The sequence below is a fragment of the Semicossyphus pulcher genome, unplaced genomic scaffold (assembly GCF_022749685.1).
Source record: "Semicossyphus pulcher isolate SPU_LCO1_2020_fin unplaced genomic scaffold, fSemPul1.0.p SCAF_8, whole genome shotgun sequence".
Lineage (NCBI taxonomy): Eukaryota > Metazoa > Chordata > Actinopteri > Labriformes > Labridae > Semicossyphus > Semicossyphus pulcher.
The window spans coordinates 30,239,940-30,267,209 of NW_027211759.1; the positions used below are offsets into that span (position 1 = coordinate 30,239,940).

Genomic DNA, 27,270 nt, shown 5'->3' on the forward strand with positions numbered 1-27,270 from the left:
AGGACTTATTTGGTTTCAACAGGTCTGGATATATTACTGAATAAAGTAGTGTTGAGCAAGCATGAACATTATGACAGGAGGGACAGTAGGGGGCGGCTGTAACCAGTCATACCCTAACCGGAACTTTGAATTAGTTCATATATAACTTCTTGGAAATTTGAAAGAAAAAGTGGTGTAGCTCAGCAATAATAGCAACAACATTTCCAGAACTTATTTTCTTTCAAAGTAAAAGCACTGTGATGCTGAAGAAATAAACAATGTATTGGCTGTCTGCCAAAAGTTGGAAACTTAAACATATAATTAATGCCGTGAAATTAATACATTAATATTGACAGCTCTTTCTCTTTCTTTCTCTTTGTATTTTTCCACTAATTCTTATATTAAAACAGATTAGGATGACTTTTATTTTGAAAGCCATAACCGGAAAACCGTTGTCTAAACCCGGTTAGCTTGATTGAAACCCTCGACAGAACGAGTCCAACCAACCCGGAACTTTTAAGTCAACAAAAAAAATCCTGAAAACTTATTGAAAGGAGTTTCTTTTTGTTTTCGAGCAGTTCAGATGTTTTACTAAGTAAACCCGCTTCTACGGACTGAGTTAGTTCCTGTTGAAGGGGGTAAAAAAGGACAGTTGCAAATGTTTCTCGCTCCGACTGCGGCGGTCCCTGCAGGACAGTAACGCGAAGACTTGTCTTTTCAGGTAGGACGCAGACTGAAAAAGCTCTGCAGCTGACTCTCACACTTCTTTCACAGCTTATCCTGTCTCTTTTCTCAAAGTTTTTACAACAGTCATACCTGTTTTTAATAGTTAGCAACAGTTCAGCCTCTTTATGTGGTATTGTAATAATAGGTTTCAAACTAGTGTTAAATCTGTATGTTATGGGCTATATAATTTTTCCTCTTATAAAAAGAGTCAGAATTCACTTACTCCCAGTAGAAATCTTTATTATTCAAATACCACAGTATTAATCCTGTATTTCAGATGTATTAAGTGTGTAAGTGTGTGTGTGAGGTACACTGTCAGGTTAGGAATTTCAGGCAGCTGAGAGCTTCCCCCTTCACTCACTCACACTTGCATAGGGGGGTGGGGGTCTGTCAGTCCAGGGGGTCTGAGACTCACTGTGAGTCTGCAGGCTAACAAAAGGTCTGGGCGTGCTGGTGGTTTTAAGATTAATGAAGCAAAGTGCTCACAAGAGAATACAGGCACTGACAGCTGCTGAACATGGAGGACAGTTTAATCTTAACAGCTCTAAAGTCGTTTTTAACCCTCTGTGAAAGAAGTTATTATGACATGAAGGGGAAATAGGTGTTTCCAGTATGACAGCTTTAGGTTTATTCATAGACAGATTTCCCTGTACTGTATCTTACTTCCCTTATTATGGTAATGTATTAAAATGTAAACAATCTGTCTGTTTACAAAAGTCTGTTAGTGTGTCCTGGTTACAATTTCTATGATTTTCCTTATTAAACCTAATAAGGCTACAACTAATAATTGTTTTAATTCGTTTTTATTCTGTTTACTATTTTATCGATCAATAGATTTATTGTTTGGGCTACAAAATGTCTAAGAATTATGAAAAACTCATATCAGAGTCCAAGATGATGCCTTCAAAATACATTGCTTTATCCAAACCATGCACTTAAACCAACAATTTTCTGTTAACTATCATAGAAAACCAGAAAATATTACATTTGAGACATTGAAACTAGTACATTTGTGGCATTTTTCCTCAGAATATAAATACATTTATATTTAAATACATCAATTTACTATTTGCTGCCACATTAACTGGATATAAGTGTAACGGATGTGATATTACAAGAGAACTAAAGGTATAGTGGCGATTTGGCCTTGTCAACCAACAAAAATCAAACCAGCCACTGTTGCACGGGGAGGGTGGGTTGTACACAGGATCGTACAAACTGTCATGGTCCAGGCAAATATACAGTTTCTTTTGTGTTTATTCAACAATTTTGTCTTATAATCTTCTGCCGGTCCTGGTATTTTTTTTTTTACCATTCACCTTCTTGGTGCCCCTCCATCCTATCTTACCTGCCCATATATTAACTTCTATCAAAATAAAAGCCTAAATACTCAAATATATTTATAAAACAAATGGTATCAAGCTTAATCCTATATTTACTTAAATAAATGACTAAATGTAAAATAATCAAATTGTACAAAACAATGAGGATAGCTCCAACAAAAGGTATAACTAATTATAACTGGTTTATTATGTGAACCGTAACCATTACATTGAGATCAGTGTAATAACCTTCACCTCACTTCTGTTTAAATCAGACACACATGCACAGAAGGTGCCGTTTCAGCCTCCGTGTTACTTAATGAAGGGGACATCACAGACAGGCACAGACAGGCACACTCACTTCTGTGGTTAACCTCTTTGGAGACTGAAATGAAAACCCCCCCTCCCTCTTCTAGTTAAGAAAGGAAACGATTTTAGTGATCAGCATTTTTCATGAGCTGAGGTGTGCAACAAACTCAGAATCACTTACATGACAGTATTTAAAATATGTTTGAGGAGGGCCTTTGTGGAAGTGTCCCCACTGTCCTGTACTTCTTCCAACAGGTAGTCCAAACAGAGAGTGATACGATTAGATTTAGTTTGTAATACATGTGATGAGTCAGACTTCAGGTTACAACAGTGGAAAGGGGGGAAACGAGCTTCATCTTGTTGTAATGAAGGCCTGAGCTCTATCCAGCTCTACACGAGGCCTGGAGCGTGTACGGACAGGTCAGGATATAGACTCATAGTGCTCTGTCAGCAGCATGAACGGGTTAACACAGCTAACTGGAAGACTGCTACTAGCTAGCTATTAGCCCCACGATGGTTTACACAGTAACTTTTGTTTTATTTATCTATCAGCCACTTTCCCTGCTGTATGATTTAACTTACTACAGACTGTGACCAGACTAGAAAGTACTGTATGTCTGCTCCAAACAAAGTGTTGCTAGGTTCTGTTTTGTGATTCTGTTTCTGTTCTCAGAAACACTGTTGACATGTTATCATGGAATATTTACTCTTTTATTGGTAACTCCTTTAACATCTTAGCACTCCTAAAGTAGCACCCTGATGTTGGATATTGCAACGACAGTGATACATATAAATACAGATACCAGTGTTGTGATTGCATACAATGATTGACACTTTTCCTATATTTAGAATAAAAATTCGCCATTTATTTCCTCGCTTACAGTATGCCAATATTCCTCAATATATTGATTTTTAATCCATGAATCATGATACATATTGTATCTCCAGATTCTGGCCAATACACAGCCCTTATGTAGATTTGTATTAGTAATATTAATATTTTTAAATAATTTTTTTTGGCCTTTTATGCCTTTATTTAGAGAGAGAACAGTTGGTAGTGTTGGAAACAGGGGAAGAGCTAGTGGGAATGGCACACAGCAAGGGGCTGAGGTATGGGAGCTGAGCCTGGGGCCGGCGCATCGAGGACTGTAGTCTCTGTCATGGACACGCGATTTAACTGTTGACTTAAACCAGCGGTCATGTAATATTTGAGAAAAATGATGTTGATAATGCTAACATAGATAGCATTATCAACATCATTGTAGTTGTTGCTTTTTCTGTCCTTTAAGACAAATTTCTCAACTGTTGAATAAGTTCAAAAGTGAACATCTCTACCTGTTTGGCAGCATTAATTATATACAAATAAACATTTATGACTAAATTAATAGAAATCCAAGTTAAAGTGCAGGAAAACAAAGCTAAAAGTCTCCAGCCATCCTAACAGCTCTGTGAGGCTGTCACAGTGGCACTTTGAGCTAAATGCTCTCTATCGCAGGTAAACTCATGATACGATACGTGGCCCCGGATAATGATAATATCACAATAAAGCGATTCTGCGATAACTGATATATTCCAAGACAGTCATGTAATGTTACATCACAATATCTGATTAACTGAAGAATACAAAAGGCCCCTAAGGTAAAAGGTAACGTGCAGGATTAATGTATTTATTCACAGCAATTTGGTGTCAGTTTCACAGAATTTGAGTCTCTAAATTAAATTTGCAGAACTAAAAAACAACTGTAAAAACAAATTAGCACTTTGGATTTGTGGCTGGTGCATCTCTAAAGTTCTTTTCACCGCTGTCTGACATTATCCCGCTGTCAACTTCTTCTTCGGCCAATTAATTTCGGTTCATGTTACCCTCATTCATGTCATGTCAGTCACGAAGTAGTGACGCTGTGAGTCAAAATCGCAGGGAAATCTGTTAAAAAGCCAAATATTTGTAAATAAAGATATCGATATTTGGCGTCATTGATAATTGTATATCAGGAGTCAGGACAACGATATATTGCTGTATCGATATTTTGTCCCATCCCTAATGCTCACATAATGTAAATAATCTTCAGCAGGGAATGTAACTCAGTGGGTGTGAAAACACTTAGTAGGTTGTAGTATAATGCCACCATCCAAAGTCTGGGCTAAAGTCTAAAGCGTTTGGTTGCACATCAACAAAAGTTATAAGGATTCAGTATCAGCAAACCCTGAATGTCTGTACCAAAACAATACAGCCAGACAGAGTCTCTAAATCCTTTATCTTGTTCAGGGAGCGTGTGTGCATTAATGTCTCTGAGGAGGCTCAACCAAACTCTTTTTGAAACAACATAAGCTTTTGAGAAGAGCTGCAATGATAAGTCGATTGTATTATTAACTATTTACCAGCAATTTTGATGATTGATAAATCGATTTGAGTTTCTAGCTTCTAAAATGTAATTATTTTCTCCTTTCTATTTACTCTTCTGTGACCGTAAACAGATTATTTTTGGGTTGTGGGCAAAAAGACATTAGAGGTCGTCATCTTGAGCTTCGGGAAACACTGCTCAACATTTTTCTCCATTTATTCTCTTGACCTAATAATTCATTGATTTATCAAGAAAATAATCAATACACTTATAGACAATGAAAATAATCCTTAATTATAACCCTAAACTTGAAATATGTCAGTCTGAAGCAAAGTGCTGGGACAACCAATAGAATTCTTTAACATTTCTTAATATCTAGCCTTTTTAAAAACTGGTTTTATGACTCTAAAAGTGTGAATCGCATAAATCCTGTCATCCCAAAGCCCAATGTGTAGAAAAACACAACATCCTAACATGCAGCTGCTGTAGAGAGCCCAAAACACACCTTTGAGAAACCGCGACCTTCCCTTTATTTTTGTATAGAAGACTAAGCAATAGTTTGGTTTAGCTGATAGACACATGGAGACACATTCATCATTAGAGCTCAGACTGAAGCTCAGCCAACAGACGGTCTTTGTTGTTTCAAAGACATGACGTGCCATTACCCAGAGTTTGCACTTGAATTTGCTGACTCATAAGCTGCTCTAGAACAAACCCACATTCCCCCAAATCTCTGAAAGATTAAGGCCGCACACTCATTGTTATTTGTCTGAGGGAGGTTGACCTTTGCTCGAATGAAATTATTACAGCACTCCAGGACCGTCTAGTTGCAGTAAATTACCCCAAAACAAACCTGATGTGATTGTGTTTGCATGATCTTGTAAGACTCAGCAGGACTCCTCCCGTGTGTATTCTTGCTTTGAAGCTGTTCTTTATCAGGAAAGACGAGGCCTCAGGGCCAGTGAGGTGAGAAGACAGTTAAGGCGTCTGGTTGTTTTGACAGGAATATTGCTTTGAAAGTCGCCGTAAACTGTGAGAGCTTTCTTTTTTCGACTGGAATGCGAACTATCCAAGAGTTATTACTCGCACCGAACACAAGCAGACACAAGCTCGACTCTATTTCTTTCATCGTGAGCTCATGAATGTACAGAAGAATTCAGATCCAGCTGTATTGTTTCCATGTGCCGACAGCGAGGGAGAGACGGAGGAGGACAAGGAGGAAGGGGGAAGGGTTGGAAACACAAGAGCTTCTTCTGTATCCTCTGGGAATGCTGTCTGAAGGCTGAGGAGGAAGTGTGTATGATCCATGTGTGTGTGTGTTTGTGTGTGTGCAAGCTGAAAGTACTGAAGAAGGAGTGAACAATCCATAGAGCGTGTACAGGCAGTAATTAGCCCTCTGAGCGTTACTCAGTGCACCATAAACACAGTGTGAAAGAGGAACAATGTTGTTCAGCTTCATAATGAAAATGAGAGCTGCTGTAACTGCTATGAGTCATTTATGAAACTCCTCAGCCGGTTGGATCACCTCACAGGGACATGGCTACTCTCCGGTTGGTTAGCTTTTTACTTCATTTTGGTTTAAAATAACTTAACTTTTTAAAATTATTTTTTTGGCCTTTTATGCCTTTAATTACAGAGAGAGGACAGTGGATAGTGTTGGAAACAGGGAGAGAGAATGTGGGATGACACGCGGCAAAGGGCCGAGAGTGGGACTGAAACCCGGGGCCGCCTTATCGAGGACTATAGCCTCTGTTTATAGGCCGCTGTTTTAACTGCTGCACTAAACTCGCGCCCAAAATCACTGAACTTTAATTCACTTTGACACAGCCTCAGCCTAAAAAATTCTCAGCTGAACAGAATTATTTTTATTTAATTTTTTTTTACAATTTTCTGGCTTCTGCCTTTATTGTATAGAATAACTCAGGAGAGACAGGAAATGTGGGGCGTAGGGGGGGATGACATGTAGCAAATGATCAGCAGACCAGGAGTCGAACCTGCGATCAGTGCGTCGAGGACTGTAGCCTCTATATATGGGGTGCCCGCTCCTCCAACTGAGCTCAACCAGCGCCCCTTTTCATCTCCTTCTAGCATACGTCGAGACTAGGCCCACATTTTTGCACATGTATTATTTGATATGCATATGTTAGGGGTGTAACAATATATCCATCTGGATCAGTACTTCCATTCACTGATCAACAATCAAGTATCAATGATACAAAGTAAAAACGTTGACTGATATCGTCAACTTTAAGATATGTCTGAAAATGCTGCTGTCTTTTCTTTATTTTGACAAGACGAGATTGTTTTTTCATTTAAATGTGGAGAAAAGATCGACCTACGATATCATCTCATATCGATTGTAGCAACTCTATTGAATCCTTACTTAATCAGCAAAAGATGAACCGACTTTATCAGCAAATAATGTCATAACATATTATGAACATATATGTATCATATTGTTATGAAACTTCAGATTTACACCCCTAATTAATATTCTGTTTATCACCAGTACACAGCTCAGAGTTTTGACCAAGCTACAAAATCGTAGTACGAGATTTATTGTGAAATATAATCCTGGGATTTGTAGTCCCATCTAGGGATGCAGTCATTAACCTGTAACACTTATTTAATCGTAAAGGCTCCACGACACCGGGTGTTTCTGTTCTCGCTCTCAGGCAGTGACTGTGAAACGTTGCTTCCTCCCGTCTGTGTGGCGTAAAACTCCAGGCATTGTAGCTTAATATACCTGGTGTAAAACACTAGCATGACATCAGGAGCTTGTAGACTTCCAGCACTATATCGTGGGATTTAATTCATTGCACTTCAGTTATTGATAACACTGCATGAGAGATCTTTTTAACTTAAACTTCAAACAAACAAGGATCAGTTATAGTCAGGATTTTGTCAGGCCACATGTAAGATTAGATTAATTATTAAGAATAGATTTTTTTTTTTTGGATGACAGTTGATGACAATAACACTAAACATTTTTGACTGGGGGATCAATAAAGTTAATCTTAGTTTTATATTAATAATAGGCTAATGCTTAAAATACTGTATTTTAAATATTTAAAATAAACTCAGGTCAGTATTGTAAGTCCAATCAAAGTTAATCTTGGCTTTGATTATTTATTTAAATTTTTCCTTCCTTTGCAAAGTGTGTGACCCATGTTCCCTCTGCAAAACAAGCCCACGATCTGAATAAAGCTGTGGCCTATGTTGTGAAATTAAATAATGCTTACTTTTCCCAGAGTTGTCTTTGTCAAAAGCAGACAAAAAAGCTGTTTCATTTTTTATTGTTTGGGATTTTTTTTTTATGAGATCACCATGAAACATTTTTCTAATCAGGTTCCAGATGTTTAAGTCCATGAAATTTCCGTTTGGAAAGGTAGTGTGTGTTAAGTGATGACTCACTTTCTTTTGACACTTTTATCGCTTTGATTATAAACAGCTTGAGAGTGGTGGAGTCAAGAGGTGCCAACATGCCTCAACAGAAGGACATAGTGAAGATAGCCATCCAGATGCCGGGGGCCTACCCCCAGCTCATACAACTGGACCAGGTAATACACACGCACATGCACACGCGCACACACACACACACACACACACACTGCACATTTCCTTCATTTAAAACTCAAAACACTGGTAAAGAAGAATGAATTAGCTCATTGTTTCAATAGCTTTTATCTTAATATCACATCGTACCACAGTGTCTGCCTGTTCTCAGCTGCAGCTTCCTTCTGTATTCTGTTGTCAGTGAACCACCATGGGAAACTCTTAACTCTAAACTGTAAACTGAGCCTAACTGAGCCTTTCAGCCAGAACTTCCTCTCACGCTGCTATAGTTGCTGATCTTGGTTAACCTAAAGACCACAAAAGTGACCAAAACCCTAACCATGAGGGGAGATTGGGAACTCCCAGGGGCCGGTCACAAATCTTACACAGAAATATTGGCCACAAAAAAGTTTCACCCATTCACTACGTGTGAAAGGGGGCACGTATTGAAAACGTGTGAATTTGATTTTCTGGTCATTGTCTGGGGATCAGATGTGGAAAGGGGAGTTAGGTAGAAGGGGTTGACAATCTGGTCAGAGGTACCTGAGAGACTGAATTCAGGGCAAGAAAGAATCCCAACCCTGTGAACTAATCAGATAAAAATAGCTCAGTGATTCTTTTTTTTCATGCAGTAACATTGACTGGCAGACCAACAGACATATACTGGAGCATATACAGTGCACTGAATCAAATTTGGCTTGTAAAAAATTTTTTATGCTAACAAAGATTTATAGCTCAGCAGCATTTGACACTTTTGGACATGCGTACCTTGAGCTATTACATTTTCGCTCATATAAAAAATGACCAAATTCAAAAAATGATGTGTAGAACTTGCTTTGAGGACCATTTTATGTGAATGATTCTTTCAGGTGTCTGAAAAGTGTCTGTGATCAAAAATATCCAATCGAACTAAAAACTAAAAAGCTGATATAATCGTTGTCACACTGGAAAATAAAAAAACAATAAGAGCAAACTGTTGCTATAAAACCTCGGCCTGACTGTGTGGTGTGTTTGCCTGCAGAAGTTGACTATCCCCACTTCCTTAACACTGAAGCGTGATAACAGCTGCTGCGGCTAAACATATTGACATTAGCTTACAAACGTTGGTCACTGACTGGTAGTTACACCAACAGGTCCTTTTTTTTTAACCTTTTTTGTCATGTACACCTTCTAATGCTTTTTATCAACCTTAGCGATGGAGCCCTAACAGGTTCAATATTAAATAGATACATTTTTATTACATTTATATGGATTCATTGTGAAATATAAATAAACCAATATTTTGCAGGACCCACAACAACAACCACAACCAATTTTTTACCTCCCATATCCAACATTAAAGTAGTAATTTGGGAGATCTGTTAAGTCACCATCTATCGCCAAATGAGGTAACACAATGGTGATTGAGCCTATGGCCCACTGATGAAAGCCTTTGCATTGCAGTATTACAGACAAGGTGGCGCCTAGTTAGTGACACGTTTTCCATCAGCCAGCAGTGGTTGGTCTGCCAGAGAGGGTAGGCGGAGCTAAGCGGCTGCTTTTCTGGTCTCTGCAAGTGTTGTGAGTAAACAGTAATCTACTATGGCTGAACAAACAAAGAAAAGATGGATGACTACAGATACAACTTCAAAAAGAAGCGAAAATCCAAAGAAAAAGAAACAAACTCGACACAAAGGCAAACAGTCTGAAAAGGAAAGCGACCGTCAGCCAGGAAAATCAAGAGTTACAACTGTAACAAAGGGAGCCAACCTTAGACCATGCAACACTGTCTGGATATCTGGGAATTGTGCTCTCGCAATTACTGTTTGTCGCCATAGGTGCCACCAAAGAGAATGAAAGAATGAGATCTTCGAGATTAGCACTTAAACCATATATTTGGCAGGTGGTAGATGCTAATGTCATTCCTTGGTTCTAAGCCCACTCACTAGATTGGTCTCTCGTGTGCGATTGTGTCTTTCCAGAAACTTTGGGGAAGCTCTCCGTCAATGTGCAAGTGAAATGCATGAGTTGTAGTTTAAACTGAATCTCAGGCAGCAGGGTTCTTAACCTCAGTCACATATGGTATATCAGTTGAGAAGGTTTGAACTGAGAGAATGGATTTAACAGGTACTTAATAAACTTTCTGAGAAATGAAACACAACTTAAACTGATGAAAGTTTCACTCACTTCTCAAGCTCTGATACTTGAAACCAATATTTTCATGACTTTTTGTTTCGGTGATCATTAAAGCAGCATAAAAATTGAGCCTTCAGGAGTTTTGAATTGGAGGTGAACGTCCTTTCTCTCCTCAAAATATTTTTATTTTGCATCACAACCAATCCTTGCCCTGCAGTCTCCACTAAACACCTCTGATTGGTCGACCTTATTGGCTGCCACTAATAACAGAGCAGCCTCTGGGTCTACCACAGAACCCAGGGACATTTTGATTGGTTGACCGCGGGGCTGACCACTAATAGGCAGGATGGCTGAGAGTCAGACATGGAAGACGTCTGGCTTTATTTACGTACAAAGAGGGCTCTGGGCACTGAGGGTAACATTGTTCAGAAAGTGTTGGGGAGCTCAAGGATTTCCTCTTCTCAGCAAACAAGGTTTGCAGCCAGCGAGAATAGCTGTGGTACCGTAATCCCATAACAGCCAGTCATTACTGAAGCATGTGTCCAGCTCCGTCTGAGAAAATACTCTCACTGTACAGCCTGCTCAGTCCTGATGTTATGACCCACATATAAGCAGCAGGTGTGTTTTTTATGATGTGTTTGGATTTATATGTTATACCGTGTTTGACGCCTTGCTGCTTTGTTGTGTCTCCTTGCAGAAAAAGCCTCTGTCTGCTGTGATAAAGGAAGTGTGTGATGGGTAAGTTCATGATAATGGATCAGATTTGTTTTGCAGCCATGATTCTGTCTTTGTGGTTACGTTTGGCATCATAATTATTTAACCATGAAACCTAAAACCTGTTTGTTTGTGTGTGTGTGTGTAGCTGGAATCTCCCAGGTCCTGACAACTACGCTCTGCAGTACGCTGATGGAGTTCAGACGTACATCACTGAGTCTGTGAGTCACATATATCTACAAATCAATTCAAATATTTATCTACACCAGGAAATCAGTCTGCTAAATGTTGGAGCACATCTTGAAGACGTTGAGCAATAGAACTGAGTCAGCTTTAAAACGAGAATGTTGTAAATCCAGGAAGTAAAAACTTGGCAATGACTGTCTGCTTTTGTGAGTATTATATGACTCAACCTGAAGCCCAGGTCACACTCTGTCGTTAATGCTCTTGAAGTGTAGGACTGGCTGAAAAAGCAAAGAGCAGGGAGCGAGAAAGAAAAAGCAGCTGGAGCTACACTCAGCTTCTTGGTGTCAAGTAACCTTTTTAAAGGTTGCCACTGAAGCCCCTCCCCCTCTCTGGGCTGAAGGCAGGGCTGCAGAAGACATCACAATACCATCAGACAGATGCAGAGACAGATGCTTTTTCCCCTTAATAATTATAACTGCAGTGAGACTGATAGAAGTGAGCTGCTGTTACAGAGTGAAACTCACAGCAAGCGTTTATGTTTACAACTCCCACAGTCGATGCTTATTTTCAGATTTGACATGGACAGCTGTTTCTGTTTATAAGCGGCTGCTTGATGAGTCTGAGAAACACTTGGCTTGATTGCGGCTGTGTTATAATTGATTATTTCCTGCTCTAAGCAGCGGTCGAGTTTCAGAAATTTCCATGTGTAGAGATGTTCCTCCCTTATTCGGGTTAAGAGTAGTGACGCAGCAATCCATCACTCTCTTTCAAAACTGATGCAGAAACTTGAACTCAGAGTAGCTGCAGAGTCTGCAAGTACAATTCAACACCAGTACTTTCTTCAACACAAATTTAACAATGACATACTGAGACTTGTGAGTTTCTGTACCTATTTATGACTTACCTTCGAGTCTAACGCATTTGGCTCTGCCTTTGTCAAAGTGATGCAAAGTGCACATGTGAGCACAATCTTGGCCATCAAACCAATAACTTTTACAATTTTAGTGCAAGCTCAACAACGAAGACGAGAATTAAATTGAATCGGTTGTAACATTGTTGAATGCGTCCACTAGTCACATACACATGCCCATACACCTTTGCACCTATATGCTCATTTTGTATGTACATTACAAACATGCAGAGAAACATGCACACTTTGTTTTGCTTGTTTAGTTGTTTTTGTCCTTCATCTTTTTTATCCAACTGTTTTTTCTGAACTGATAAAGTCTAACCAGGGACAGAGATGAATATTGCCTTAGCCAGAAGCCCTGTTACGCCCCAGCTCGTGACGGGAAAAGGGAAGCAACATAAAAACCAGTTGGCTATGGTTAAAGCAAAGTTATTTATTCACAAAAAAGGAAAATTGGAAACAGAAACAAAAAGTGAGGCAAAATGTGCAATTGAAAGGGCCTGTGGGTGCTGATCAAATCAATCAACAAGTACAACAAAAGGAGAACTCTAAACTGGAATTAAAAACGCTATCTGTGTTGCTATAGAGAAACAAATAAATGAAAATACACCAAACTTTCGACTCTGACTACCCAAACCAAACAACAAGTGAAGAGCACCCCGAAACCTAGTGTGTCTAACAAAATGATTTATGAGCGAAGTGAGCCTGTGTGAATACTAAACTATACCTGGCCCAGTCTGGACTAAATGAGTGCCTCTTCACAATCTTATATTCACTACTTAACAATGAAGTCTACAAATAAAAAGGGCACAGAAACGATCAGGTCTCGGTCAAAAAGCTCTTCTTCATGACGAGCTGCACAGGTCCTTAAGAGGAGTGAGTCGGTGGGTGCTCTCTCCTGATTGATGGATTGTCTTTGTGGCGCGCCAATCAATCTGCTCCAGCAGGCAGCACTGGTGGATGAGATAACCAGCCTAGAGGACACACCACACGCACACACACACACACACACACACACAGGGAAGGGGGTGTGGCTGTGGCCGTAACAAGTCCTTGTACATTTCTTTCTTTTTATATGTAGCCACTATTATCTGTATTGTCCCAGTTAAATAAATAAATAAAATTAGACTGGAGGAGGAAAATGCATTGTTTCTGTAAATATGTAATCTCCGCAGTTTAAAGTTAAATTTTGGGCCGGCTTACACCAACACGCCCTCAAACCCTTAAAAAGCACAAAACATGTATCCAATGGCCTGTGAGGAGAGCGCATGAATGCTTCCTAAGAAGAAACTGTTTTTGTTCAGGAGGTTCAGAGCTTTAATCTTTCTGCAGTTTACACACAAACCAATTCTTCTATGTTGTCATCAAACTCTGTTGTCTCTCCCTCTGCTACTAAATGGTCATAGCTTTTCTAGCAGTTTATAGATGATGATATTTGTGTTTGTGTGTAGGTGTTAGCTTGTGTATCAGTTACCGTTAGTATGTCTCTATGTAAAGGTTTATATGCAGTGTGTGTTTGTGGGGGGGCTTCTATTTATAACCATCTTACTTCCTCTACCTTGCAGTCTTCACTGTTTATGTTATTTATATACTTTCTCCTCTGCTTGCATGTGTGTGTGTGTGTGTGTGTGTGTGTATCTGTTTGTTTGCGTGTTGTAGAATCGTCTGGACATTAAGAACGGCTGCATTCTGCGTCTGACCAAGGCACCGGTGAGTCTGCATCACCCGGGCTCTCAGCCACACAACTCCTTCACCTCACTCTCCTCACATTCCTCCAGACCTCTGGAAGCGTTTGCCTTTGATTTTTCATTCTGCATGATTTACAGAATCAGCTGCATGCAGGACAATAGAATAAGTCAGCATTAATCTGTCACTACTGATTTACAGAGCTAAATTTTAAAAAGTGTGTATAACTAACTGGAAAAGGAGTTTGTTGTATGTGAGCTTGTGTGTTTCTTATGTGTGTGTTGTTGATGCTGCTGAGCGCAGGGTCGCTGTGCAGAAGACCTCTTCAAAGGCATCCAAAGCTCAGACTCAGGCGTGCGCTGCGACTCGCTGAAGGAACTGGCGAGCGTTTCCACAGACGTCACATTTGCTCAGGAGTTCATCAGCCGGGACGGTCACCTCTTATTGGTCAAGATTGTAGAGGACTCTAATGAGTTAGTACTCTGTGTGTGTGTGTGTGTGTGTGTCTGTGCTTGTATATTTTCCTTTGCTGGGGTGGAATGTTGTTTCATCAGATAGATATCAGTACACACATGAAGCAGCACATCCTGCAGTAACTGTTTGTAAACTCAGCCCACTGACATCATGTGTGAAACTATTAGCAATAAACCTTGGGGTGATTTTTGATTCTTCTCTTAAATTTGACTGTTTTTTAAAATTCCAATCTGGAAAACTGATCCATGCTTTTATTGCTTCATGCCTGGACCACTGAAATTCCCTGTACATGGGGTCAGTCAGTCCTCCCTCTCAAGTCTTCAGTATGTGCAGATCGCTGCTGCTAAATGTGCAAGCATATCTCTGCCCTTCTCGCCTCCCTCCTCTGGCTTCCTGTTAGATTTAGAATGAACACCAAAGTCACACTACTTGTTCTTAAGTCACTCCATGGATCAGTTCATTCATATCTATCAGACCTGTTAATTCTCTACACCCCACCACGATCCCTCAGGTCCTCTGAGCAGTCTCTTCTGGTCGTCCCTCGGGCTCAGGGACCTGAGGGAACTCAGGGGTGACTGCGCTTTTCACTTGTGGGCCCTCCTTTTGGAACTTGCTGCCTCCTCGCATCAGTTCTGCCCCCTCGACTCTTTTCTTTGGCTTTAAAGATGCTTAAATTGCATTTTCTATGTGTGTAGAAATTTGTTTCCATTATTTATTGTTTTTATCTTGTCATTTGTCTGCTAACAGCATTATTAGATTTTTCTTTTGACACTGTTTCATTTGCCTGCGTCCATATCCATATAATCCATATTCTCTTCCAATTTCAGTTTAAGTGTATAAGATTGTTTGTCTTAACTGGTTTCCATGATGAGAGGTAACACAGACATCTCTGCAGCACACTGAGCTTCATCCTCGCTGCTCCGTCAAATGCTTGAAGGCTTGTAGATAGATAGAATAAATATTAAGGCTTAAAACTAAACTACTGAAAGGATTCCACACAAGCAGTTCTTCTGTTGTAATTTGACAATGTGTGTGTTAATGTACAAAATATTTTCTGTGTGTCATTTAGGAGTAATGTGATCATGACACACACGCTGACGGGCTTCATGGAGCTGATGGATCATGGGATAGTTTCCTGGGAGAACCTGTCGTCTGTCTTCATCAAGAAGGTGCTGTACCTGCCACTCTGTGTCTGTCTGTTGTTTGGTTGCATATACAGCCCCTCTTACTCTCCAAATTTCTCCTTTCCCTCCTTCTTCCTCTCTTCATTCAGATTGCCGGCTTCGTCAACGCCAAGCCGACCGATGCATCAATACAGCAGGTGTCCTTGGACATCCTGGAGAGCATGGTGCTGAGCAGCCACAGCCTCTTCCTGCAGGTCAAACAGGAAGTCACTATGGAGAGGCTCATCGCTCACCTCCAGGTGTAAGTGACACATAGATTTGGACTGACTATCTTAAATTATTTGAGTCCTTGAATGTGTGTGAGCCTTAATTTTACCATTTACCATTTGAATAATTACTGTATAAATCAAAGAGAAGGCAGCCTCTGTGTTTCTCTCTGTTTGAGGAAGAAATAAAAGCATGTTCATGATCTACTGTTGAAGTGAAAGAGAAAACAAACAGACAGTGTCACCTCTGTGGGTTGGTAGGGTTCCTGCACGTGTTTGTGTGGTGGCATTGTCTCTGTAACAGGAAGTTTTTCAATATGTAAAATGCTCATTCTGACACCATAACTGCCTTTTATCACAGCAAGATTTCACAGTTTGATTTGGAATGTGTCGATGTGATAATTGAAACCTGTAACACATAAACATCTTTTAATTTCAGCTTGTTTTCCTTCCTTCATGCAGCTGTGGAACATGTAAATTGTGTGCTTTTCTCACTTTCTCCTCTCGGGCTTGTTTCAGGACGAACCAGCAGATTCAGACCAAAGCCATGGCCCTACTTATGGCACTACTACAAACAGCTGGGGACTTAGACAGACAGGTGCTGCTGTCCAACTGTGTCACACTTTTTCCTAACTTCTTAAGCTACTCAAACTTTTCACCCTGCAGACAATGAGGTATTTGGTTTGTTTCAGGGCCTCTCAGTTTGTCTGTTACGTCCAGACTTGGTGCCTGCAGCTCTAAGTCAGTACGCGCTCTGCATACTTTAACTTAGCTGGTGTTTTTATTTTCAGTCATCTTAACCCAGACTGAGAGTTGCATGCATGTGACTTGGGATAAGCAGAGTTTATTTGGGCCTTAATTGTACACCCGAATCAGTATCTTGCAGGCGCCACGACTTCTTGCACAGTCGAGTCTTTCTCTTCCTCTGTTCTTCCCCTGCTCCTCTCTTATTGTACAGAAACAGTTCCTTTATTCAGCCTCCAGCCTCCTTTCTCTCAGACTCTCTTTGTTACTCACACACACACTTCCTCACTTTTACAGTAGGTCAACAAATCCATCCTTCTTATCAGCAAATAAATCCTGAACAAAATGAGGTTGGGTTAGAGATGCATGTACCAGCAAGTGCTGATTTCGTCACTGGGGTCAAAGTCCAACACACCAACACTTGTCCCGCCCATTAATCAGTGCCTGGCGCTATGTCGCCACCCCATGTTAGAAACACGGCATTGCACCCCGGTAACACAATTTACTTATGCTCACTTTGTTCTCATGTTACTTGTCTTCTGTTTTGCAGGAAATGTTTGCGTTCCTGAATAAGAAGCATCTCCGCCAGTACATTCATAAAGTAAATCATCCTCTTATTTGCATTTTAATTACACATATTTTTCTGTATCTCAGTGAAAAGATGATTAAAAAAAGTCAGTTATTTGCAGAGAAGTGTGAATAACCCAACACACTGGCTTATTAAAGAAAATTATCCTTTTTTTGCAGAACATCATCCATAGTTCTGGTTCAGTCCAGGATGAGATGGCCCACTACCTCTATGTGCTGCAGTCAGTTACCTTGAATCACCTGGAGCCTCGCATGAGGACGCCTCTGGACTGTTACAGCCAAGTGAGCACAAACACACTGCTAATTAACATATTACTGACTTTCTGTTAAACCCACTAACTAATTTGTTAATGGTTTAAAATGTGATTTGTTCTGTTAAATATTAATCTTAATATGTCGGGGAGTGCTGTCGCCTCACAGCTAGAAGGTTCCAGGTTTAAATCCCGGTTTTCCAGTTCAAATCTCTGTGTGGAGTTTGCATGTTCTCCCTGTGCATGCGTGGGTTCCCTCTGGGTACTCCGGCTTCCTCCCACAGTCCAAAGACATGCTCGTTAGGTTCATTGGTGACTCTAAAATCGGCCTATGTGTGAGTGTGTGCGTGAATGGTTGTCTGTCTCTATGTGTCAGCACTGTGATTGACTGGCGACCAGTCCAGGGTGTAACCCCGCCCTTTGCCCAATGACAGCTGGGATAGGCTCCAGCCCCCCGCGACCCTGAACAGGATAAGCGGTATACATAATGGATGGATGGATGGATGGATAGATGGATGGATGGATGGGTGAGCCCTGTGATTGACTATCAACCTGTCCAGGGTGTACCCCGCCTCTCACCCAGTGGCAGCCGGGATAGGCTCCACCCCCCCCGCGACCCTGAACATGATACACTGTGTAGATAATGGATGGGTGGATGGAAGTCATGGACAGATTTATAAAACTCTTTATAAACCAATTTATTGTCTTTTAGGTTCAATAAATCCCCTCAGAGATGTCCGCTCATCTTCCATCACTGTATTAAGTCTCAACCTTTTATTTCCTTCATGTGCCTGTCACTCCAGGAGCAGAGAGACATCCTTCATGGTTTGCGTCAGGCAGCGTTTGAGACAGAAAGCGAGAACAGTCTGAGCAACGAGAGGCGACGCTCGCTCTGCGCCAAAGAGTTCAAGAAGCTCGGCTTCTCTGTAAGTGGCTGCTGTCAGACACTATTCTGTAACGGTTCTTTGTGCTATGAAAACTCTTATCAATACTCGTACCTATGTACTTTTCATCTTTAACATTCTCTTTCTCGACCTTTCAGAACAATAGTAACCCTGGTCAGGACCTGGTGCGAACGCCTCCTGGTCTTCTAGCCTTGGACACCATGTTTTACTTTGCCGCTCGCTATCCTGACGCCTACAGCAGGGTGAGCATGATTTATCTGCTGTTAATTCAACAGGTCATCCTTCTGATTTATATTTATGGCCCAGTAAAACATTTATCAAAACATTTTTTTACTTATGCAATATCATAATTAATATCATGTCAGTATCCTTGAGCAGTAAGCCATTCATCTGAACTGTTCCTTATTTGAAACACCTTATCCTGATCCTGAGTTATTCATGCAACTTATTCATTTAATGTTTGTCTATTACATGATAAAAGTACAAATGAAAAGTTGTAAAGCTCTATGACAGAGGCTTAATAACCAACTAAAATTTGATTTGTAATTACATTTTTTCTTCTCCCAGTTTGTTCTTGAGAACAGCAGTAGGGAAGACAAACACGAATGTCCGTTTGCGAGGAGCAGCATCCAGCTCACTCTCATCCTGTGTGAAATCCTCAGAATCGGAGAGCCTCGTAAGTTTACCTCCAATCTATAAATGCTATAAATTTGTAACATCAAGTCAATACCAACGCTAAATGTAATTATCCTGCATTGTGTTGCATTTGACCCCCTTCTTCTCCATCCTTTCCTCGTGAACAGCCTCAGAGACGGGATCTGACTACCACCCCATCTTCTTCAGTCAGGACCGGCTGATGGAGGAGCTTTTCTGTGTCTGCATTCAGCTGCTCAACAAGACCTGGAAGGAGATGAGAGCCACACAGGAGGACTTCGACAAGGTACAGTAGCATGTCCTGGCATGGCATGGATTCTTTTTAAAAGCCTAGTAACAACTTTTGTGCCATGCTTAGCACTGTGAGTTAAGCTAACCTAATCAGCTGCTGATAGCTTCATTTTAAACATACAAACATAAGAGTGGTTATTATCTTCTCATGTAACTTTCAGGAAGAACACAGATTCTCATATTTACTAAAATTACCAAGAATTTCTTTGAGGATTCAAGAATAATTGTGAAGTTTGGGGAACAAATATCACAGCAGTGTTTTTTTAACCCCTAAATGATCTCATCCTGTGTATATTTAGGATGGTAACATTATTTACAGTTTTAAATCACATCCCTGTACATACATAAATACACTGAAAGAGTGGACCTACCCAGCTGTACTGTAACAGTGTCCCAATATCTGCCTTAAAATTTGCTGGGGAAAACCTCATAAAGATGCAGCAGGAGGAACACTGTGTAAAAAAGAAGACGACCTAGCAACAAACTGTGTTTTCTAAACATGCTTTAAATCAACTGGTACCATTGAAAATGAACTGGCCTTTGCCCAAAGATGCTGTTAGAAAACACACGTCTTTGGCTGAGAGAGCAGGTTGAATTATTTGGATGAACAATTTTATGTGTTTAACAAGCCAGGATAACAGTGATGTTTATCATCAGAGATGGCAGGAATTATCAATCTGCAAACAGATATTTTATGCTTATCAATTTCCAGTTGAATCACGTATACAGTATGGCTCAATGGCACTTTGACTGTCGCTGTGTGTGTAAAAAGATGACACAGGGTGTTTCAGATCTAGTCCCACCATATCAAAAACAAACCATCCATCCATTATCTATACCACTTATCCTGTTCAGGGTCGCGGGGGGCTGGAGCCTATCCCAGCTGTCATTGGGCGAGAGGCGGGGTACACCCTGGACGGGTCGCCCTGTCAATCACAGTGCTGACACATAGAGACAGACAACCTTTTACGCTCACATTCACACCTATGGGCAATTTTTAGAATCACCAGTGAACCTAACAAGCATGTCTTTGGACTGTGGGAGGCAGCTGGAGTACTGGGAGGGAACCCACGCATGCACAGGGAGAACAAACTCCACACAGAAAGGCCCACTATCCTTCTAGCTATGAGGCGACAGCGTAACCACTGCAATAGTGCAGCCCCAAAACAAACCAGGAGACTTCAAATTTAGCAAACAAATCCAGTGACATAGCATCATTTTTTCCCCCATAGAGTACGTAGACTCTGCCATTATTTTGGACCAGACTAACCACAAGTACGCTTTTATAAATGATAAAAAAAACTGTTGAAATTGTTGTGTCCACCCACAATTACACATTTTAAATGGGTTTTAATTAGGTTTGTCAGCATCAAAACAGTGGTCGGCTCATTCTGTGATTACATCCCTAATTACTTGTTTATTCGCTACCCTGCAGCATAATGAATCGTGTATGAAACTGAGCCTCAGCAGCTAAGAGAGAAATGTGTCTCCTCTTACAGGCTCCTTTGTAGGTGTTAATTAATCTGACCAGATAAATCAAGCCCACCCTGAGTTATGTTAATGAACTGTGACCGACTGTAGGCAAATTAAAGTCTAACAAAGGGGCACGCTCTTTCAGACACACACAGAGTTTAGCTTAAAGAAAGAGCTTTATGGTGGATTTGTCTAAGTTTGGTTCATTCTTATGCTAACTATCTCCAGCCTGCCCCCACAGATAGAAATTACCCTTCTTTTAGGAGCACACAGTGACCTTACGACCACAGTGTAGTGCTTGTGCTATGGTAGTAGGCTGAGCCAGGCCGTCAGCAGAGGGGTCTTGTTTGGGAGAAATATTGAGAATCCAGTCGTCCTGAGAAGTTGAACGTGCAGCTTTTGTCCTGTGCGGCATTTCAACATCACACACAACCGTCTGTCATCAACATAGTGCTCTCCCGATAGTCATAAAACCCAGCGACCCTTTGACCTTTCAGGACAGGGCCAGCGTTCTGAGCGCCAGGCCAGCAGACCGGCCTTTTGTTTTCGTCCACGGCCCCCTACCCAGGGTGCTTTGGGGCAGGGACAAATGGGCATTAGGTGGACAAAGAGAAGCGTGGTGGGCGGCAGAAACAGAGGGAGAAGGAAATGAGGAAAAACAAAGCGCCCAGGGCACGAGCAGTAATTACACAACAACAGAGGGAACATAAAACCTCTGGAAACAATATGAGAGGGGGAGAATGAGAGGGCTTGACTGGAGGGAGCGCTGAATCCCAGGATAAAGAGAGGGTCAGAATATGTGAAACAACACATTTAGGTTTCATTACCTTCAGAAAATATATTAGAAGTATTTGTGTGTGTGAGTAAGGCTGCTTTAAAAACCCTCCATCTAATCTTGTGCATGTATTTGCGTTACTCTATACGCCCCCTGTGATAACGGTCAGCCTCCAAACACACGTTTAGCATGCATGCACATGCTGCAGGGTTTAAGGGAACAGAGACAGCTGCCAGTCATCGCTCCTATTGGCCGGTTCCGCTAAATAACAGTGGGGCTGGATGGAGGAGGGGGTGTGAATGTGAGTCAGAGTATCAGGGTGTCTGTTTACAAAACAGCCACATGCCTGCACCTCTCCTGTCATGTAGGTGATCTCGGTCTGTCTCTCGCTCACCTTCACTGCCCGTCATCCCCGCCACTTTCCTCTAATTGTCGACAACAGGTGAAATTTGAAGTTGGGATTTAAGTCAGAATAGGCAGCCCTGACAGGAAAAAAGATGGAGGTAAGGGTTTTCCTTTTTATTTATTCTTGCTTGTAATGTGGATTAATTTGCTTTTGATCAGGTAGTTGTTATCAAATGTTCTCTCTCGATGTTTTATCCGTCCTCCAAGGCTGATTGGGTAAAAACGTGACACTTGACAACAGAAAGGATTTACGGGACGAGAGTAAAGATGACATAACAGTGTAAAGAGGGTGGTTGGTGTGAAAGTTACTGGGCAGTGAGGTTATTTTGGCTCTGGGGTTTTAGCAGGGAGGTACAGCGTGAAACTCTAGCTGCTTGTTTTGTGTCTCTGCATGTTCACACAAACTAGGATGACAGTCTGGGTGTTACCGACTGCACCTTCACTGCTGCCAGATGCACAGACTCATCTGTCATTCTCTGAGTTTGTTAACAGTTTTAAAACCATAGTCAGGCAGATTTCTGCTTTCCATTTGATGCATGTGTATTACTTGTGATGCTTTCTTGTACCGCACATTTATTTATATCAAAGCACTTTATTGTGTTGCAAGAAGCCTGGAAAGAGCTGGACTGACTGGCTCTATTTACACTTAGTCACTGATTGTTCACAATCATTCAAATTGGGTGTGAACAGGAATGATCTAGGTCAGCAGACTGTGTTAGAGAGAGCATGATGAATAGTGCTGGCGTTGGCTGTCTCGTAGCGTTATAGATTTTTATATAGATTTTCCACTGTTTACAACTGAGGCATGCATACTAAAGGAAGCTATAGATTTTACACATGCAGGCGTACGGTTCGACCCACTGCCCTTAGCTCTTGTTTTAGGGTATCCGGGGTCAAGCCCTGTCCCCCTGTGTGAGCTTCAGACAAACAAGTCATGCAGAACACACACACACACACACACACACACACACACACACACGCACACACACACGCACACACACGCACACACACGCACACACACACACGCACACACACACACACACACACGCGCACACACACGCACACACACGCACACACACGCACACACACTGGTATAGTTAATGCTGAGTCATTGCTGCAACAAATTTGTTTTAGAACTGAATTTATTGCTGATTTTTCCCTCACCCTTCATAACTGCTGAGTTAAATAACAGCCGAGTCTGTCCCTCATTGATCGTACTAATTTGGTTTGGTTGGTGTGAGGGTGTTGACAGGATATTGCATAAAACGGGGTTGATAAAGAGCGGGCTGATCAATGACGGGTCCACGTGAGGGTCAGAAGAGGAGGGAAGGGGTTATGTGATTAGACAGTGTGTAAACTTGTAACTGATAATTGAAGGAGACGGGAGAAGCAGGGGTCTCCAACAGGTAGCTTGCGAGCCCTGGATTTTTGTAGCTCGCCAAGAGGTTCACAGACTCTGTACAAAAAACCCAATGACAATTATGCACCTTGAAAGCCTCTTCCCACTTCAATCCAATCAAATACACAGATGTCCCACTCCCTCCAATACAGAAAAATAGGATAGGCCTATCAGCTGTCCATATAAAAAACGGTGATGCTCCTGGCAAGTTTGTCAACGTCTGAACCTAACCAATCACAGCAATGTTGCAGCAACCTCCATCGACAGGTCGGGTCAGTTATGCTGTTAGGAGTTCGGTGATGATGTATGATGGACAATGAACATACTATTTCCACGGGGCGTGGGAAAGCAAGTTTATATTAACGAATGTGAAGGACAAGTGTGTGTGCCTCATCTGCAGTACCCACGATTCAGTCGACAAAAGAATCAACATGGAGTGCCACGTGTAATTACAGCGATGTAATGCAAGTAGCTCTTGGCCACTCTAATTTTTTCAAAGTTGCTCTCACATGAAAAAAGGTTGGAGACCCCTGGATCAAAAGTAAGGGGTGTGGCTAAGATGGAGAAATGAATGAAAGAGTTGAGGAGAGGAAGTAAAGTACTCCTGCTGCCAAACAGCCAGCAAGCTCAGCTATCAATCTTTGGACCATGTTCTGGTCACCAAACTTTCTTTTGTTGGTTTTAAATCTCAAAGGTAATGGCTAGGGGCTTTTATTTCGTCAATGGTACCAGGTATTTCCTGTTATTAGGAGCTAAATTCTTTCTTTCATAGTCCAAACTTTGTCCTCGCTGTATGCTCTTTCTAGTGTGAACACATCAATTTAAACAGGCTTCTGATTGGCTGCCTGTTACAAAGCTCTACACCACAAGAAAGGACATGTACACTTGTGCAAAATTTAGGCATGGAAGTTCTCTCTCAGCCATGATAACAAAAAGTGTCAAGAAATGTATTTGGAAATCTTTACTGAGTCTTCTCAGTGAATGATGACGGAGACCTGTCGTATAAAGCTCTAAAAACCAAATAGAGCTGAGCGTTATGTCACTGAGGAGTCTTTCCCTAAATCAGATTTCTTACGATCTGTACAAGTTATAAGTCAAAGACTCACACAGAAGCACCCTCTTTGAAGTTAAGGAAGTATCTCCAAAACGAGAGGTTTTTTATTGTTAGGGAGCTGCGTCAGTCTCAGCCCAAATAGTAATATCAATCAACAAAACTAAAATAAACATTGTTTCTTTCTTGCTCTTCTCTCCCAGCTAACACAGGAGGCTGCACACTGTATACAGTATAACCTCTCTGTCTTCATCCCCAGGTGATGCAGGTGGTGAGGGAGCAGATCACCAGGACGTTGTCCAGTAAGCCGACCTCTCTGGAGCTCTTCAAGAACAAAGTGAATGCTCTGAACTACAGTGAGATCCTCAAACTGCGGCAGACAGAGCGGCTGCACCAAGAAGAGACTCTGGCTCCACCTGTACTGTGAGTTAGCACGATGTTTACAGATGAGATGCCAGTACTGGATGAAACAATACACATGTGCACATTATTACATTATTTACTCTTGTCATTTAAGTTGTTTTGTAAAAAAGTACAGCAACACTGTGTCTTTAATCAGCTGCTGTATTGAAGACTACAGATATTTTCCACCCCTATGGAACCAGCTGACAGGTCAGCTGGACTGTGCTGTTGTTTAATATGCTCCTGTTTGTCACTAAACACTGAGTGTAACATTAGGCTGCTGTCACAGTCATCCATGAAGGTTGCTAGGTTTTCATAATTTACCCTCAAATTAATGAAGAACTGTTATTCAAACTGATAATTGTCCTGCCACTGTTCATGTGTCTTTGTTTGTCTTTACTTCTGTTTGTCTTTACAAACAGGAGTTCTTCTATAACAAAGGGGTTGCTAATACAATGTTACAAAGCCTTTTGAAGCACTTGGTTGAGTGTCTGTGTGTTTGTCTTTCCAGGGAGCTCAAAGAGCGTCTGAAGCCAGAGCTGCTCGAGTTGATCCGCCAGCAGAGACTCAACAGGCTGTGTCAAGGAACAATGTTCAGGAAGATCAGCAGCCGACGCAGACAGGGTGAGGAAAAAAAAACACTCACACCCTTAAAAAAACAGCATACATGTTCGGCCAACGTATTTGATTGTCTGTTGTTTTCCAGATAAATTGTGGTACTGCCGCCTGTCGCCCAATCACAAAATGCTGCACTATGGTGACGTTGAGGAAGACACGGACACTCCACCGATTGAAACACTGCAGGAGAAAAGTGAGTTATAGCTCGGATGGGGTTTGGAAAATTAAAAAAATTGGAGCCCTGATTTATCCATGAGAATAATAACTTGATATTTCCTCCTCCCTCAGTTCCTGTAGCAGATATCAAAGGCCTGCTGACAGGAAAAGACTGCCCTCACATGAAGGAGAACAAAGGCAAACAGAACAAGGTCAGCAGCACTTGTCTTTTCGCTCGTGTTCACGTGACACACGATTAATCTCACTGTGTTTGTGTGTGTGCTGTAGGAGGTGCTGGACCTGGCATTTAGCATTACATATGATGTAGAAGAGTACAGCCTGAACTTCATCGCCCCCTCCAGGACTGATGTGAGTCTATTTTCCTACATCTTCTTCCTAAGTGCATTTTAATATACACTAAACATTATTCTTACTGTCTTTCTCTCTCTGCCAGTTCTGCCTGTGGACAGATGGACTGAGCGTCCTCCTGGGCAGGGAGATGAGCAGTGAATCCATGCGCAGCGAGCTGGAGATCCTCCTATCTATGGAGATTAAGCTCCGCCTCCTGGACCTGGAGAATGTTCCCATCCCTGACAGCGCGCCGGTCGTCCCCAAACCACCGAGCAACTACAACTTCTGTTACGACTTCAGCCAGACGGAGCAGTAGAGTGTGTGCATTCAATGGAGTGCAGCTTGGAAGTGTGAATGTGTAAATATATATGTGTGTGTGTGTGTGTGTGTGTGTGTGTGTGTGTCTGAAACAAGAGTGTGTGATGAGATCTGACCTGTGCATCCACGCACTTATTCCTTTAACACGGATTTATTACTCTGACTTTTGATTCTTCTTCTGTGGCCTCGTTTTTACATCCAAGTGATACAGTGAACAGGAGCCAACCTGTGGACAGTGATTTCAAACTACAACAATATGTGTAGTGTGTGTGTGGACTGCTACCTTTTAACTGCACTAATGTCATCACTTCTCATCTGGGAGAGACAAATGTTTGTCTGCATTCACGAGCGCTCAGCTTCAACACAGCTCAGAAAACACTTGGACAAATGAGATTCTTCTCATAATACAGCCACTGACTCAAGTAATGGTACTTTAATTTAGTTTTGTAATCATTTTATATTTTAAATATATCTAAAAGTATGTCTGATACATGGAGTATTCTTGTCTTCGTATTCTTTTATTTTCTTTTTTGTAATGGGCATTAACTAGTACCCAGTGCTTTCACATGATGTGGCACATACGATACATTTCCAGCATTTTAAAAAACAATATTTTGCTTAAATTTACCTGCAGGTACCTTTGTACAGATCCCAGTGGTACAATATAATTACTGTGGAGCAGAAAGCTCATTATGACCTCTTTTTAAAAAAATATGATTTAGGTACCAAACTGACTTTTTTCTTTTTGTTTTTAACCAAAGGCAAATGTACGTTTGCCGTGATGAACAGTTTGATGCTGAGAAAAACTTAGTTACAAGTTTTAAATCCAACCGTACATGTGTGTGATACATTATGCAACCAGTTGGATCAAATCCTGACTTAATTCTTAAACTGATCAATTACATAAAAAGGTAGCCAACTTTTTCTACAATGATTGAGATGACAGGCTCAGTCACTAAGCACTCCAAGCAGCTCCTCGTGAACTGACACAGACACTGACGCTACAGTTTATCACACAGTGTGTTTGAGTGTTTCTGCCTCTCTCTGGTAGCGGGTTCTTTCATTTCAGCACGATCACGACTGTGCCTGCAGTGCATTTCTGACATGTGATAACATTCACTTTGACTCGTTCCCTTTGGGTGACTTCACATGAATAAACTGATTTATACGGAAAAAATAAA

The 27,270-nt window shown here is 41.3% G+C and overlaps 1 protein-coding gene across 2 annotated transcripts; it reads left to right on the forward strand.

The window, feature by feature from the left end:
- Positions 1-476: 476 nt before the first annotated feature.
- On the forward strand, positions 477-27,256 carry elmo3 (engulfment and cell motility 3). Of its 2 annotated transcripts, XM_069686169.1 has the most exons (21): positions 477-700; positions 8,130-8,238; positions 11,046-11,086; positions 11,211-11,283; positions 13,818-13,868; positions 14,148-14,317; positions 15,388-15,487; positions 15,592-15,743; positions 16,228-16,306; positions 17,003-17,053; positions 17,200-17,322; positions 18,095-18,217; positions 18,334-18,438; positions 18,764-18,872; positions 19,000-19,136; positions 24,504-24,667; positions 25,158-25,270; positions 25,353-25,457; positions 25,553-25,632; positions 25,709-25,789; positions 25,875-27,256. In XM_069686169.1, the coding sequence occupies exons 2-21, from the start codon at positions 8,161-8,163 to the stop codon at positions 26,085-26,087; spliced, it is 2,148 nt and encodes a 715-aa protein (XP_069542270.1). In that variant the 5' UTR covers positions 477-700; positions 8,130-8,160; the 3' UTR covers positions 26,088-27,256. The 2 variants fall into 2 exon arrangements, with proteins under 2 accessions (XP_069542270.1, XP_069542271.1); XM_069686170.1 differs by lacking the exons at positions 477-700; positions 8,130-8,238; positions 11,046-11,086; ... (10 more) ...; positions 18,764-18,872; positions 19,000-19,136 and adding an exon at positions 21,747-21,892.
- Positions 27,257-27,270: the final 14 nt, after the last annotated feature.

Excerpts from the sequence above, each read along its gene's own strand:
- elmo3 (XM_069686169.1), top strand. The coding sequence starts at position 8,161 with ATGCCTCAACAGAAGGACATAGTGAAGATAGCCATCCAGATGCCGGGG. Across the intron at positions 17,323-18,094 it reads CTCTGGACTGTTACAGCCAA|GAGCAGAGAGACATCCTTCA; the intron begins GTGAGCACAAAC and ends CTGTCACTCCAG. Across the intron at positions 18,873-18,999 it reads CCTCAGAATCGGAGAGCCTC|CCTCAGAGACGGGATCTGAC; the intron begins GTAAGTTTACCT and ends CCTCGTGAACAG.